The 16,392-nt window shown below is 52.5% G+C and overlaps 4 protein-coding genes across 4 annotated transcripts; 2 read left to right on the top strand and 2 right to left on the bottom strand.

Annotated features, from left to right (window-relative positions):
• Nucleotides 1–392: 392 nt before the first annotated feature.
• PG985_004810 (uncharacterized protein) lies at nt 393–1,746 on the top strand (the record flags this gene model as incomplete). Its single annotated transcript, XM_066824579.1, has 4 exons — nt 393–447; nt 683–877; nt 957–1,258; nt 1,324–1,746. 4 exons carry the CDS (start codon nt 393–395, stop codon nt 1,744–1,746), a joined length of 975 nt encoding a protein of 324 aa, XP_066687739.1.
• Nucleotides 1,747–2,903: 1,157 nt separating this feature from the next.
• Nucleotides 2,904–8,251, bottom strand: PG985_004809 (DNA topoisomerase II; the record flags this gene model as incomplete). The annotated part of the gene is made up of 4 exons (XM_066824578.1): nt 2,904–4,328; nt 4,384–4,659; nt 4,713–8,051; nt 8,183–8,251. The coding sequence occupies 4 exons, from the start codon at nt 8,249–8,251 to the stop codon at nt 2,904–2,906; spliced, it is 5,109 nt and encodes a 1,702-aa protein (XP_066687738.1).
• Nucleotides 8,252–12,790: 4,539 nt separating this feature from the next.
• PG985_004808 (Transcriptional repressor XBP1) lies at nt 12,791–14,601 on the top strand (the record flags this gene model as incomplete). The annotated part of the gene is made up of 4 exons (XM_066824577.1): nt 12,791–13,148; nt 13,205–13,320; nt 13,376–13,460; nt 13,535–14,601. 4 exons carry the CDS (start codon nt 12,791–12,793, stop codon nt 14,599–14,601), a joined length of 1,626 nt encoding a protein of 541 aa, XP_066687737.1.
• Nucleotides 14,602–14,947: 346 nt separating this feature from the next.
• PG985_004807 (tpr repeat protein) lies at nt 14,948–16,225 on the bottom strand (the record flags this gene model as incomplete). The annotated part of the gene is made up of 1 exon (XM_066824576.1): nt 14,948–16,225. One exon carries the CDS (start codon nt 16,223–16,225, stop codon nt 14,948–14,950), a length of 1,278 nt encoding a protein of 425 aa, XP_066687736.1.
• Nucleotides 16,226–16,392: the final 167 nt, after the last annotated feature.

The raw sequence follows: 16,392 nt of genomic DNA, 5'->3' as shown, positions 1-16,392 counted from the left end.
AAATTAGAAAATAAAAAAAGACATCGAAAACGTGAGGTCATCCCCTGCCTGGGTTTTGAATCACGCTAAAATTGCATCTTAGATCTTTTGCGAACACACAGACTGACGGACAGACTGACTCTTCCACAATCAATCCTCCCTCCCTCTCCCAATCATCACCTACCTTTCTTCCCCAGCTGTAACTCCTTACTTCCCTTCTGCCGCTACTTCTACTCAGACTCTGAAAGAAGAAGAAAGAACACCACAACCAAGCAACACGTTACTCTGATAACTTAACTTGACCCTGTTTTGCTCATCCACAGAGAGACTCGGACAGTCCCCAGCTTCACTCACGTCAGAACAGCAGCACGCACCACCCACTCCAGATTCAGACCAGGCTCGCAATCATCGCAATGGCCGATACTGCGACCACCAACGGTGGCAACACCATGGACAACATCAAGGGTAGTAAGGTAAGTCGTTTCCTCCTGCGCGCAAGAATCCTCTCTGCGGGCTTCCTTTCTTCTTCAGCCAATTCTGCAGCGGCTGCGATCCAGACAGGTCGGCTAACCTCCTCATTCAGTGTTTCAAAACTAGTGCCACCACCTCAGACACAAGAAGCTCAGAGCTCTCCTGGAGCCCGCCGCAGTGTCATGATAACGAGTACCGTAAGATGGCTGACCAAGGTTTTCCCTCACCACAGATGCCCAAGCCGCCTATGATCAGCTTTCAAATGGCCCCGTTGCCCAAAACGTCAAGAACCAGCATGCAAAGACCACTTCCGAGCTCTCCAACCTCGCTGCCGCCCGTCAGACGCCCTCGGCGCCCGCTGCTACCGGCCAGCCCTTGACGCACTACCACTCCTTCTTCTCCGAGCTGTTGTCGTGGAACAACCCTCGTACGTCATCACCACGCCCGCATTTGCAATGATAGTTGTGTCGGTGCTTGTTACTAATATGCTCTTTTTTTGTTGATAGGCGCCTCTGCTATCGCCTACGCCAGTGTCGTTACTGTCATCTTCGTGGCTAGATACCTCGATCTCCTGCGATACAGCTTCAAGCTGACATGGATGGCTCTGGGCGTCACCGTCCTGGCCGAGGTTGCCGGAAAGGCCATTCTGCACCAGGGTCTGGCTACCCAACTGCGACCCCGCAAATACTACACCATTCCCCGTGAAACGCTCGACTCTATGATCGGAGACGTTCACGAGCTCATCAACTTCTTTGTCATTGAGGCCCAGCGCGTCTTCTTCGCCGAGAATGTCTTTGCCTCCAGTGCCGTAAGTACTTGCCGATCTACTCGAGGCGGTGTTGTCTTCATCGTGCTAACCCAAGCCCACAACAGGCCGCTATTGGCGCTTTCATCTCCTACTACCTTGTCAAGATCGTTCCCTATTGGGGACTTGCCCTGATTGCCACCACGCTGCTCTTCTTCGTGCCCTTGGTCTACACCACCAACCAGGAGCTGATCGACCACTACCTTAAGCAGGCCTCCGAGGTCGTTAACTCCCAGACGGAACAGATTCGCCAGGTTGCCAGCAAGCAGACTGCTCAGGCCGCTGAGATGACCAAGCAGTACATGGGCGACTACACTGCCAAGGCCCAAGAGATGATCCGTGGCCGATCTACTTCTCCCGCTGCCACCAAGAAGCCTGCTCCCGCCGAATCCGATTTCCCCAAGGCTCCCAAGGCTGAGCCCGAGTTCCCCGCGGTTCCCAAGTCGGACTTTGCTGATATTAAGGCTGAGGAAGAGCCTCTTCTGTCCTAAACGCCTGGCAACTCTACTTTCCCCAAGGGCGTTTCCTTTTGTTCACAAATAAAGTGACGGTGCGACCACGCCAGAACTTTTGGCGTAAGGCTGGCGCACGACTTATTCGACACGACGTCACGGCATAGATTCTATGAAGATACTGCCCGTTTTACGACCCCTTGATGGAGGCTCTGATGAGGCGGGCGGACGACTCTCCTTGGCTCGTCATTGGCCATGATGGAATGGCCGGATGGTTTACAGGACGTGAGGGGCATTAACAAAGCAATATGACTCGTGATGACGACACAATTGGGTTGTTTCTGATTTTAGGGGAGAAGGACTGCAAGCTGAGGCGATCCGTCGAGCGAGGAATAAGATTGGTACTTGCTATATTTGGTATGCGGTGTTTGTGAGATAGGTGACTAGGCGTGATAATCGACTATTCCTGTTATTCTTACCACTGCAACTCGCCTCGATGATATACTTCATGACTGTAGATACACAATCGCCTTGGAATGTAATGGGCCATCCCACCACTAGTGCTAGCTATGTATGAGCTTGTATCTAGCGCCTCATTCAGACCCTTTTCCCGACTCTACATTGCTTATTAACATTGCACCAACTGTTGGGAGACTTAGGCCTTCGTAGTCGTATTTATATATGCTGCAAATCTTTAGGTAAAACCCACACCTCAGCCAGCCACAAAAGTACGATTGTATACGCCCACACATTTCTATTAACACATACCAGCTCATCGATATGTTGCCTACTTACCGAATGAGACGATTTCTCTGGTAGAAAGAGACTTCGGCCTATGATGTTGTTGGGGAAAGAGGGAAAAAAACATGGCATCTTGATTGCTTGAATGTTCTGGATAGTCCACTAGAAATACAAAAAAGAAGAGAGCTTTCTGGTATATCTCTCTCTCCAACCCTAGTGGGAGGGACCGTAAAATAAGAGTAGAAACGCAAACTCAAAACTAGAACTAAAACTGAATCGATACGCTCGTGATACTCGTGATTGACTTAGGCCTAACGAATAGGAAATAGCAAAGGAAAATGTACAATTGCCGCCCTCTCCTTGGGTAAGTAAGTGAGCAGTCGTACTGGACCCGGATATATTTTTTCCCTTCTCTCCTTTTCCAAGGTGCAACAAAGCAAAGGAACAAACTCCCCCTATTCGGAGTCATCCATGCCAAAGTCATCACTATCGTCGTCGTTCGCGCCAGCATCGTCATCATCATCATCGAGCTGCATGACGTCGTCCTCCTCGTCCTCGTCATCATCTTCGACGACGTAGACGGGCTTCTTCTTGACAGCAGCCGCACGACCTGGTCGACCACGAGCGGCGGGGCGAGGCGGGGGTGAATCAGGATCCGCCATAGCAATGTCGTCTTCCTCATCGTCGTCGTCATCCAAGTCGTAAGCACCCTTCTTTGGCTTTGCCTTCTCCGCGCCCTTCTTCTTGGCGTAGAGTTTGGCGGCAGGGGACAGCTCGACGGGTTTGGATGCAGCTGCAGCCTTCTTCTTTGCTGCGGCAGTGGTGGGGGCGTCCTCCTTAGCCTTGCCCTTGGCGGTACCGGCGGGGCGGCCACGAGCTGTCTTCTTGACTGCGGGAGCCGGGGCTTTGGACTTGCTATCCTCCACCGAAGACGTGGAAGATTTCAGCTTGGAGGCGGGCTTCGCGACAGGTAAATCATCCTCATCGCTTAAGAAATCGTCGACCTCGTTCCGTGCTGTCTTATGAGGACTCGACTTGGCCAACATCTCGTAGTTGGTGTCGTCATTGGAGTCAAAGTCGAACGTTCTGTTCGACTTCGCCTTGGACTTTGAAGCGCCGGATTTATCATGGCTACTCTCTGGACGCGACATGGCAAACAGACTAAGTCTACCAGGCTTCTTCTCTCCAGAGGGCTCGCCACTGGCCCCGGGAATGCCCTTAACGAGTGCACCGACATCGCCAAGCATGTTGTCGTCGTCTTCACTTTCCGATTCGTCGTCATCGATGACCCAAGACTTTGCCTTGGCTGCTGCAGCCCGTTTGCTGCGACTGGGAATTGCAACCGGGACCTCTTCAATCTCCTCTTCTTCCTCCTCTTTGGGAGCAGGAGCCGATTTGGAAGCAGGGGCCGGAGCCTTCTTGGCAGGGTTGTTCTTGAGAACTGCGAAATCATCGTCAGAGAAGGCGTCCGACTCGTCAGCTGTCCCATCGGTTGTCTTCTTGGCGGGTGCAAACTTCTCCGCAAATCGTTGTGATGATGCTTGAGGGATTGTCTTTGTCTTGGTGACAGGCTCCTTTTTCGGTTTGGCAGCAGCCTTGGATTTAACCGGAGCAAAATCATCATCATCAGTTGCTTTGGGCTTTCGGCCGCGACCTGCACCAATCTTTTTGGAGACACGGCGACCCATTCTGCGGATATTTGTCTTGATCTCGGCATCGAGAGCCAGTTGAGCGTTCCATTCAACCTCGAACTCGTCAAGATCTCTGCACCACAGATCCCTCTCGCTAAGAGCTTCGAGATCGTCATGCTCGGCCTTCTTCTTGGCGATCTGCTCCTTGAGCCGGTCAAGGCGTTCTTGGGTGAACGACCAAATAGGCATCTATGAGTTCAACGTTAGTCATGGTTGCATACAAAAAGTATTATGAGATTCATACCGAAAGAAGGTAGTCGAAGTCGCGGGCGTCATCGTCGGAACCTGCCTCGCCTTCATCCTCGCCCTCGCCTTCATCAGCCTCGTCTTCGTCTGCCTTGGTCTTCTTGTTGGCGTTCGTCTTGGGGAATGGCTCGTATTTTCGTTCACGAAGCTCTTCGACCACAATCTGCTTCTTCTTGCGGCTGACCACGAGGTCGTTGTCCATAATCTCCTTGATGAACCTAGCCTGGTTCTTGAGCTTACGGTAGTCGGCATGGTAAACCCCGAGCCAGTGAGCCTGTGGCCTATTAGTACTATTTTTGATGACAACTTGCATATCAGGGAGCATACCTTGCGTTCCTTGTACATCTTAAGTCGAAACACGTAGAACTCCTCGAGGATTTCTTCCACCTTCTCATACTTGCGAATCATGCCGCGAGAATCGAAAGCCACCAAGTTCGAGGTAGCAACTTGCTTCGTCAACTTAAACTTCTCGAGGAGGCCTTCCCGAACGGCTGCATCGTAGTGTTTCTCATCCATCTGGATCTCGAAGTGAACATTGTTGTGGTCGTTGAACTCCTTGTAGTCCTTGATGAATGAGGGGGTCTTCTCGGCCTTGATCACCTCCTCGAGCTTGGCCTTGAAATCATCTGTCCACATGCGGATAGGCAGTTCCTTGATGGTCACTTCACGGGTCTGGTCATTCCCCTCGGCCAGACCATTGAAGACAAATCTGTTCGCGTCCTGAGATTCACCCACGACACCCTTCCAGCCACGGAACCAAGGTCTCATATGCTCGAACGGCTTTTCTTCGGGGCCATCCAGGCGGCCCATGCGCCGTCTAAGGTTTCTGATGATATCCTCAGGGTTGTAGTTGGGAATAGACGTACTCCAACCGGTTCCGATACCATCGGCACCGTTGACAAGCACCATGGGAATGATGGGTGCATACACCTTGGGCTCGATCTTCTTGCCATCTTCCACCCATTGTTCTAGGTTGGGCTCGTCCAATGGAGAAAAGATCTTGCGGGCGAAGGGAGACAAACGAGTATGAATGTAACGAGCGCTGGCAGCATCTGATCCACCTGCTAATCGAGAACCGAAGTTACCACTGGGTTCCAATACGTTGACGTTGTTGGAACCGACAAAATTCTGGGCCAGGCCGATAATGGTCTGTTGCAGTGACATTTCACCGTGGTGGTAAGCCGTCTGTTCTGACACATAACCAGCCAATTCAATGACCTTCTTGTCTTTGACCAGATTACGTTTCAGGCAAGCGTATACGACCTTTCGCTGACCGGGCTTGAAGCCATCTAACATTGATGGGATCGATCGCATGTTATCGGCCATACTGAACAGAATCAGCTCTCGGTTAACGAAATCATCGTACGAGATAGATTTCGTAGAGTGATCCAGGTATGTTCCGGGCACGAAGTTCCCGAGCCATTCCTTTCGCGCATCGGCTTTCTTCTTGGAGAAGGCGAGCTCGAAGAGTTGCGCCTCAGTTGGCTTCATGATGTCGAAGCCCTTCATATGGTCGTCCAGATTGGTGAAATATACCTGGGCATCCTCGTTCGAACTGGTACCCAAACCCTTGTAGTACTTGTACTGCCATCGTTTGACTTCGGCTTGGTGAGAAGCCTTCCACTCCTCATACTGAGGCTGGGTGAAGAAAGAGCGTAGCTTCAGGGGCTTCTTGGGGTTGGGTCCTTGCCAAATCTTGACAATGGGAGTAATGAACTCTTGGAAGAAATCCGGTATCAGGAGAAGCGATGGGAACTGAACCTGCAGAAAGTTGATGAGAAGACCCTTGATATGACTACCATCATGATCCTGATCGGCCATGATCATGAGGTGGCCATATCGAAGACCTTTGGTATCTGTATAGGTCGCCTTGTGCTTCAGTCCAAGAAATTGTTTGATGTTCTGGATCTCTGCGTTCTTAGTGATCTGGTCGATTGAAGCATCCCGGACGTTCAACATCTTTCCTCGGAGGGGGAAAACTCCAATGCGGTCAGGGTCCAATATAGCACGACCAGCCACAGCTAAACTCTTGGCAGAGTCACCTTCTGTCAAGATGAGCGTGCACTCATGACCGTGTTTAGTACCAGCCAAGTTAGCATCGACCAGCTTGGCGTTACTGATTCGAGAGCGCTTGTTGCCGTCACTCTTGGCAAGCAACTTGTCTGCCTTCTGTTCGGCAAAATGAAGGATGTTGTTGATGGCTTCTGTGTTACCCACAGCCTTCAAAAACTTCTCAGTCAATTCGCACTTGCTGCCAAACTGGCTCGCCTTGGTAGTAAGCTGCTCTTTGGTTTGCGATGTGAAAGCCGGGTTCGTGACGAGACAGTTCACGAAGACGAAGATGTGATTCCTGATGTGGTTGCTCTTCAGAGCATGACCCTTCTTCTTCTTGTTGAGGTTTTTGAGAAGAGAATCGCAGATCTTGTCTGCAATATAGTTGACGTGCGTGCCACCTGATGTTGTGGCAATGGAGTTGACGAACGAAACTTGTTGGAATGAACCATCTGACACAGCGAATGCGACTTCCCATCTCGGGTGGCCCTTGGAGTCTTCCATAATGACAGTGGCAGCAGCCTCGGTTCCTTCATCCTCGCCATTCTCCCTAGCAATCGACTTCGCGTACATGGCGCAGTACTTCTTGAAGTCCAGCTTCAGGTGTTCATCATTGAGATAGACCTTGATACCGGTAACGGTGCCAGCCATGTCGTAAACTCTGCGATACAGTAGAGCCTCGAGGTCTTCATCGATACCATTCTCCATGCCAAACCGAGAAAAATCCGGATGGAACGTCACTCGGACGAAATCTTGGGACTTGTTGCTGGTGATTTTGGCGGGATCCATCTTGCCCATGTTGTTGCGCCATGTCTGCTTGTATCGTTTGGCGTTCTTAGAGTCCTGACATTCCAGGGTGAACTCGGTACTGAAGACGTTACAAAGCTTGGCACCGTAACCGTTGCGACCACCAACCGTCTTTTTCTCATCATCATCAAAGTTGGAACCAGCCAGAAGATGACCAAACACCAGCTCAGGAATATACACCTTTTCCTTTTCGTGTTTCTCGACCGGGATACCTTTACCGTTGTTCTCGACAGTTATGATGCCTTCTTCACGGTTGATGGTAACCTTCAGGTAGGTCATTCCTTTGCTGTCACGCTGCTTGTTGTCGGCAGCATTGACAATAATCTCGTCAAAGATCTTGTACAAACCAGGAACGAAGCCAACCTTGTCCCACTTCATCTGCTTGGTCTCCTTGTCGAAAACCCACATGTGCTGCTCAGTACGCTCGACTGAACCAATGTATGTATCGGGTCGCTTGATGATGTGTTCAAGTTGCGTCAGCTTCTGATAAGTTTCCGTGGCCGTCTTTTTCTTTGTCGGTTTCGCATCGGGCGAGCCGTCGAGCATCATGCTGTCGTTCTCGACCTCTTCGAGAGGTTTGCTTGAGGCTTTCTTGGCTGCGGGTGCCTTCTTCTGCTTCTTGGCATTGGGTGGCGTGTTGGAAAAGTCTGAATTGACGCCCGCATCATCTTCGTCGTCACTTGCGGGCTTTGCGCGCTTCTTGGGCGCAGCCTTCGCCGTCTTCAAAGTAGTCTGAACCATCTTCTTGGCGGCTGCGGGTTTAGCTGGGGCCTTCTTCACTGCGGGCTTGGCCTTGGGCTTAGGTTTCTGTGAAGCATAATAATCAGTTCTGCTCCTCAACGGACATTGCGGAGTGGGCGTGTGGTGATTCCAGTTGAAGAAGGAAGCGGCAGCGAAAGATTGGGTGCTAGCAATGACCTGGGGGTTGGCACACATACCGGCTCGGGCGAGTATCCGTCTGAGTTCTCGTCAAAGACGGAATCGTCCATGATATCGGAGTCGCTCATGGTGTTTTTGTATAGCAGCGCGATGCTGCTTGAGCTTGTGGGTGTGCGAAAACGCGGAGGTGGAAAAAAACCCCGAGGCCAGGTGGTTAATGGCCAAAGGGAGAAATTAGAGTAGAAGTGAGTGGTTGTGCTTCATCAAGAGCACAAATGCAATTGTGTCGAATGCGCGTTAGGTTAGAGAGCGGAGCAGAAGTGGCCGTCTGCTGGTTCGGCGCCAGTCACGATGTCGACAGGTATACTATCAGACCAAGCCAAGGCTGTGTTGGTGATGGTGGGTTGTTGTTTATTTGGTTTTTGATAGACCAGGGTCTATTGCGGTCGGGTAAACAGCTAGTGGCGGTGGAGTCAACGCGTCGTAACTGACAGACAGCCGCTGGACAAGCGCGTTCTGAAGGGGGACTGGGGGAGAAAAGTTGAGAGATAGGCCAATCCTAGCAGCAGCCACGCTGCAACCTCGATAACCAACAGGTAGGCTAGGCTTCGTTGGGACTAGTGCGTCTCGAGATCAGTGGGATGCATGCAGTCGATATAACTTCACTGCATATCTCCCACTTACAAGGCTGGCAATTGATGTTCTTCACTTCAGGTCTGGGAATTGGTAACACAATATCATTCGATAGATCTTGCAGTTCGACAGCATCAGCAGCGGCCTCCTGCTCACAGCTTTTGCAGACACAACCAAACCGGGCCGCTTGGGTATGGAATTCGAGGTGGAGATGGATCGCAATCCGAAGCTTATCTGTATGTGCTTGCTTACCTCGTAAACACCACAGCTTCACCTTTCGAAATCCGTCACCACACATGCTCGGTAGATCTGAGACAAGATGAAGCGAAATGTAAGATGGGTAAATCCAAGTACCTACCGGCATATGGATTGACTAAGGTCTCGTAAGACCCTGTTTACCCAGGAAAGTAGCCATCGCCTCTCTCATCCAGTCTTAATTGATCTATCTGTTGAAAAGGGCCTCCAGTATGGAATACGAGGTGCTGCTCTCTTCTCCCCTTATGTAGGTACCTAGTCTATCTACTCAAGCCACTGCAGCCACGAGTTGTTTGGTGTTACGTGATCTCCACTGTGATGTAGGTAGTCGATGAATCGCAGCAAGTTGCCGACGTGATTCCCACCTATCACGTAGCAAGACAGGCCGTGTCTTGGAGCAGCGCCTACAAGCCGGGTATGCTCCCCCTTCTTGGTTTTTAATCTTGGACTAGCACGGATATATATATATATATAGATAGATACTATGTAGGTTTGCGCATAGCCGGACTTGAGCGACACCATTCTGTCACTTCTTCTATTTAATATCAAATTCAAGGGTGATGGCAGACCTTTGATATATCACATGAGCCAGCCTTGATCTTCCGTTTGGCTTGGGTCCAAGGGTCTAAGATCTTCGGTCTGGCCGACTAATTTGACATATCCGTTGGTATTCCCGGCCCGATACTTCGCAACTGAGTATATCGCTTCTCAAAAATCAGGCATGACCGGCGGCGTCCCCAAGTTGGCATCAATGATTGTCTCGTCGTTGTGTACTGGGATTGACCATTGAACCAACCAGACCAAGCGAAACACCACTCAACTCCAAGTATCGAGGGCATCTCCGACCTCGTCTGGGTCCCCGACTAGTGAAGCCTTCCCTGCGATGCGCTCAACATATCACAACCGACTTGCATGTACCTTGATGCTTGCCTGTCCGCCCACAACACATGGCATGCTGGGGTTGCTCCTGGAGACGATTGGTGTCGGTTTATCGTCCCCCATCTCCTGTTACACGGCCACTCATGCTCCCGAAGATGAAAAGAGCAAGAAATTTCCCGAAGTCACTGAGCACAACCGCGCTTGTCGTACCGTCGCACTGGCTTTCATCAGAACAGCTTATGGCAGGCAGGCAGGCTCCGGCAAGGCCTGCATCGAAGTTCTACGTGACTGCTTCTGGCTGCGGAAAGTTTCAGATGATTGTACAATCGCTCGCTGTGACACGGCATAGGATGACAGGAGGGAGTTGTCTAGGCGAGCCAGCGGGGAGAAGCCGATCGATTGTTCATCAACTGCCATCTGTCTCCGTTTCCTTTCTCGTTTTGTTCTTTTCTCATTTGCCTACCCCCGACTATCGGGCCCAGGGGGTCTAATTGATGCCACCTCTTCCCACATCCAGTATAGGATGATTCAGGCGCTCACCAACTTGCTTCACCTCGGAATTTCCAAAGATGGTTCAGCCATGCGAACTGGTGGGGCCTTGGTCTCACACGGCGCAGCGATCATCGTGGCATCCAATATACGTATACACACCCATCCTTACACCTACCAAAGTAGAGATAGTACGAGCAATTACACGGACAATAAGCTTGAAGGTATGCTTTACTTTTCACGAGGCCCGTTAGCCTTCTTTTGTCTGTGCTTCAGTCTGTCCACTGTGAGCTCTCCCCACCTGCCCTTTCCGTTTGTAGGCATTAGCTGCCGACGACGTGATTTGCCAGGAACGTTAAGAGGCCCTGTCCTATCGCGGGACGGTGCATGCTCAGTACGCTTGGGACCCTGCTTGAAGACAGGTAACCACATCAGGACTGTGACTCGAGATTACCCTTTTCTGCTGTTCTCGTTTGGCACGGCGTACCTTGGGGAGGGCTACCCGGTGAATGCCTCTGAACAAAGCCACCCTCCTCATTTCTCCAGCGGCCTGTCTATGGCCAGGTAAACACCAATGCAAGGAAGGGGTTATGCCGATGAAATTCCAAGGTCAAACGGCTGAAGGTCACAGTCTCCCCATTTTTGAGCTATTGTTCGTAGGAGATAGACTATCGAATGGTATTGCTTTGTTTCATGACCAAAACCCGGGAGAGTGTACACCTAACCTTTCCATCTTCCTCCCTATTCCTTTGCAATAGGTCAGTAGATCTGCGCAATCTCTAGCCCGAGGGGAGAGCCTCCTTTCGGCTGACTAGACGGGTCCTGTCACGAAGGTTGAGCACGGCCTCTTCAAGGACGGACAAGCTTCCGCTCTCTGTGACCAATTCGGATCATTTCAATATGCTTGTACGTGCTCAGCTCGTGGGGAAAACATGGGTTATGTTGTGACTACTGCAATCTCCGCATTAGCTAGAGCCACTTACTGTTGGACCGCCCTTTTGAGGCCGTGGCAATCTTTGGCAATCTCGAAGGAGCCGCAGAGGGCAACTTTCCCACAAGCGAGTTGGGCAAGGAAAGAGCTGACCGGTTAAGCACAGCACTTCCCAATGTTCCCACTTGAGAGCAGTTGCCTCTCGGGGGCGGTCAGCATCAAGAAATATCCTTTCTCTCTCCAACTTCGTTTCGCTGCTCTCAGATATGACCAGTAGCAGCAGTAGTTCTTCACAACCAGCTAGGAAAATGACATGAGGCCGGCCCCCTGTCTATTTGGTTGGGGGCCATGAGATACACGTATGTCGAGTCAAGCAATCTTTGTCTGGGATCCCATCTGCTCACCACTGGATTTTCTTTGTTCTGCTTTCTTCAGAAACCCGTCTAGCCTGGTAACCTCCCCGGCGCTAACTGCAGCTATCCGTCAGGCTGCTTCTGTCAAGACTGCCCCCCCATACACGTACTCATACAAGCCGGATCCCTGTTTGGGCTTTTTTGGCATTACAGTATTTGCTGTGTCAAACTCATTTGTTGTCTCTGGCAACAGATCCGCTGCGTCATGCAGTCGCCTGTGATCACCCCTTTCGGGCCAGCACCTGGGCTGGTGGAATATACTGAAACCTGCCTAACCTCGACTTTGTGTATTGGGCGCCGCTGATCCGACTTCCACCCATTTTGCTTCTTCCTGCGACTTGGGGGAGCCACATCTACAGTTCCTAATACTTTTGAGTCCGTCTATTGATGGCTAGGACGGCTTGAGGATAGAAAGAGATCAGGGCCACAAGACGTCACGCTCCGCGACGAGCACACACTTGCTCCGACCGGGCTCCAAGTTCCCTTCCACCTGTTCCGGATGTACCGCCCATGGCTTCTAGATCGTAGTATAGATGGCTCAAGGGACACTTTCGTACTCGTTCCCCCTCGTCAACATCCCCCTCGCCCGCGCTTTCTCTACCGTTGCTTACTCAGTGGCTTTGGCCTCGATATTCCCCCAAAAAGCGGTGGGCGTACACAAACGGGCATCTCTGCTCTCACAGGTCGATTCCAAGACATAGTCGACAAAGAAAGCTGCACCGAATACTCTCAGCGACAAGGCTGCGCCGGTCACCGCCAAGTGTCCCACCAGAGAGCTGCATGACTGGATACAGTCAAGAAAGAAGCAATCTCGGCCCCTTGTGGCAAAGCGGGCTCGTCTTCTTTACGAAGTAGTATTTGGTGTCTGCTATCCCTCCAGCTGTTTGCCTGGCTTATAACGTCGTGGTTTTCCTTCTTGATCCCCATCCAAGCATATCCTGCAAGCGCTGTCTGAGTCCCTGGCATATTCCTCCATCTGACTTCCTGTACACTCCCAGCCAGGAACCTCGACTTGCAGCATTGCCATCTTCAGTTCCAAGACATCACCCCACTCACAATTCACCGCCATGCTGTCCGTGGCATCTCTTCTTAACCCTGCTCCGTCGGGGCCCTCAAGGCACCGGCTCCCTCCAAGTCCGGCAGCATCGTCGCCCACGAACTCCTTTGCTGACGAAACTGCATTCTTCGATCGGCCCATCATGCCCAAGCAAAAGGTAGCCAAGGACGCGGCCGTTTTCACGAAGGGAAAACCCAAAGGTACTGTCAACTTCCAACCGCACGAGAGATTGGACGAGCCCTCGTTGCGCGAGGCCCGGAAGTTCCAAGTGTTTCCCCTCGGGAAGATACAGGAATACTGCCGACACATCCCATACAACAGTGGCAAAAAAGACTTCTTCGAGAAAACAGGCCGGGAGAGCTTTGAAGGTAAGTATTCACGAGCATGCTTATACGAAAGACATGGCCTAACCATACGATGATAGTTTTCCAGTACGTTTTCAAGCTCCCCGCTGATGATACCGAGTATGTGGTGATGTGGGACTACAATGTTGGCCTGGTCCGCATGACTCCTTTCTTCAAGTGTTGCAAGTATTCCAAGGTAAGTCATTCGCTCCATGGGATTTGGTCGAGGACCTGTTTCTGATTTTGCCAAGACAACGCCCGCCAAGATGTTGAACATGAACCCGGGTCTCAAGGAAATCACCCACAGTATCACAGGTGGCTCGATCATGGCCCAAGGTATGTGGCTACTCGCACCCATAGGTACTCATACATGACCGCGCCGTAGGAAGAGCTAACACCAACTTTTCAAGGCTACTGGATGCCTTTCAGCTGTGCCAAAGCCGTCTGTGCAACGTTTTGCTATCGCATCGCAGGAGCCTTGGTTCCAATCTTCGGCCCGGATTTCCCTTCTATCTGTATCCCGCCTGACGCGCCAGAGCACGGTCGCATGATCATTGACCCATCCATCATCCTCCACTCAACGCGCGAAGCAGATCGCTTCCGGAGACTATATTCGAGCATGGTGACGTCCGCAGGCTGTCGCGGCGTGAGCCCGAGTCATGACCACCGCCGGCCGATCAGACTCGATGGCTACGACGATGCCAGACCACAGTACCCACGACTGCGAGTACGGAGCAGACCGTTTATTAGTAGCGAGAACCCGTACGGCATCGACACAGACGGCGAGGTTTCACCGGCGACCGACCGCGGTCTTCATGACCGTTTCTTGTATTCGCCAACTCAAGCTCTTACACCGCTACGACCCCCTACGAGTAGCTGGACGCCCGTCAACAACCCTCATCCCCATCCGCACCAACACCACCACTATGACACGGTCCCACCGCCACCACAACCACCACCTCCTTCTCTTCCTCACAGTCACTGGCTGAGTGCAGTACCAAGACTGGCCAGCCCGCAACCATATCACCACACAACGCCTCCCATGCATGCCTCGAGCCCGGCTATCTACCATCACCACCACCATCACAGCCATGTGCCCCATATGTCCACATTCGCAGCGCCTTCCGCCAAACGGCAACATCCACCGCAACGAGAATCGCCACGCAAACGGTCCGCAGAACACTTAGAGCACGGCCATAGCGAGGCCGTCCGAGTCGAGAGCGGCGGGAGACGAGACGAGACCTCCGTATATCCGCCAGCCGCCTTTGCACCTTCCATGAAAGAGGAGAAGAGATATACTACCGTAGAGGGGGCGGTCCTCGGCCCGGAAAAGAAGGCCGCGCTCCTCCTTATGAACCTGAGTGTTCGGGACACCGTCGCCAAAACCCAAGGGAGACCAGGGGGTATCGCTTCGGCATCGACTTCACCTACGGACTCGGAGTTTCCCCGAAAGAGGCAGAGGGCCAGCTCCATGTAATATGGAAAACCTATTGGTAGTGCTTGTAATACAGCAATAATGGAGAATTCGGGTAATGGTTTGCAAACAGAGTAACGCATAACAATGAAAGGATATTGGCATTAGGTTGGATGTTTCTGGCGTTATCTGGGGATGGTTCTGTGTCTGTTCAAGGGCAAACAAACATTGGTTTGCATTTCCACCATTGTGGTAGGGATCAAAAAGCATGTCGTCGAAATGATAATCTAACTTGTAATATCATAACTTGTCTTCATCATCACTACCGTCACAAACTGTAGATCATGTGCTCAATTCTTTTTATTTTGCTCTTATTTCTATGCCTTAGATTGGTTCGGTGATACTTCCATCAGCGACCCATCCGCTTAGCTTTTTCTTCCTTGTAGCTCTTCAGCCAGCCCTCGGCCTTCGCCTTGGGCAACACGAACAAGCGCACTACTTGATCGATCACCTCCACGTTGTTTGAAGATAGGAGCTTGAGGAGCGAGACTTTCTTGCCGACTTTGATGATGCCCCCTGAAATGGTGTCCATGTAGCATTCCACGTTGGCCAGCGTGTATTCTCCCTTCTGGTCCCACGGCAGCGGGAAAACGTAGCCGAGATGGTCCGCGAGGGTCTCGGTCTCGTTGAAGGCTTTGATGAAGTCGGTCTCGTAGTCGGCCGGGTACAAGAGGAGAGCCGGGAAGCTGACGGCGCTGCGGGGGTCGTCCGGATCCGGCACGAGCTGGACCTTGGCGCCCTCCATCTCGGGCGGCTTCTCCGTCGAGCGGGTCGTGATGTTGCGCGCCTGCAGCGCCGCCTTGAGCAGGGCCTCGCGCCGCTTCTCGCGGGCGGCGCGCTCGTCGTCCTTGCGCTGCTTGGCCGTCACCAGCTCGTTGCGCTTGAGGATGTCGCGCGCCACGGCCCGCAGCGCCGCGTTCTGCTCGTCCAGCGCCAGGCCCCGCGCGCACGCGTCGTCCGCCTCGGCGATGCGGTCCACGGCCAGCAGCGCCCGCGCCGACCGGTAGAAGGCCTTGACGTTGCGCGGGTTCAGGCGCAGCGCGCCCGCGCAGTCGAGCCAGCAGCTGCGGTAGTTCTTGAGCTCGAGCTGGCAGGCGGCGCGGTTGACGTACGAGGCCTCGAGGACCTTGCGCTGCTCCTGGATCTCCTCCTCCCCTACAACTTCCCCCTTTTCCTCCTCGGCGACGCTCGTCGTAGTCGGCGGCGCATCGGGTAAGGCCTCCCCTTTCGCGGCGGCGGCGCGTTTCCGCTCCTCGACCGCGAGGACCTGGATAGCCTTGGTGTAGAACTCTTTGGCATCCCACCAGCCCTTGACCTTGAAGCACTCGTTGCCCTTGTTCTTGAAGTCCGTGGCCACTTCCAGCGGCGACCCTTCGTAGGCCATCGCCTTGAGCGCCTCCGTCTCGTCGTTCTCCTCCAGGTCCGTCATGAAGAAGGGAGACTGTTTGAGCTCGGCGACCACCTCGTCGACTGTCTTCCGGTGGGTCATGGCGCGACCCGGCGAGAGCTCCGGCCCGGCCGCGACAGGCTCTCCATTGTCACTTTTATCCTTCAGACCATCTTGTTGCGAGTCGGAGGAGACTTGCAGCTTGGCGGCCAGCTCGTCTGTGATTTCCTCAATATGCATGTTTCCCCGTCCGATTTGTCTGCCGTACTTTCTGTGCCGCGCAAGTCTTGATAGGAAACCAGAATTAAATTCGTCTCCGTGATTTCAACTTCCCTCACTATAAGTTGACAAGGAAGGGCTGACGTATTTACTCGTCCTGAAAACCACCTCCTCTCCAATTCGTCCAA

The sequence above is a fragment of the Apiospora marii genome, assembly GCF_038362585.1.
Source record: "Apiospora marii strain CBS 49790 chromosome Unknown utg000003l_segment0_segment0, whole genome shotgun sequence".
Classification (NCBI taxonomy): Eukaryota; Fungi; Ascomycota; class Sordariomycetes; order Amphisphaeriales; family Apiosporaceae; genus Apiospora; species Apiospora marii.
Note: the sequence above shows the minus strand (reverse complement) of the source record. Positions and strands in the feature narration are given on the sequence as shown.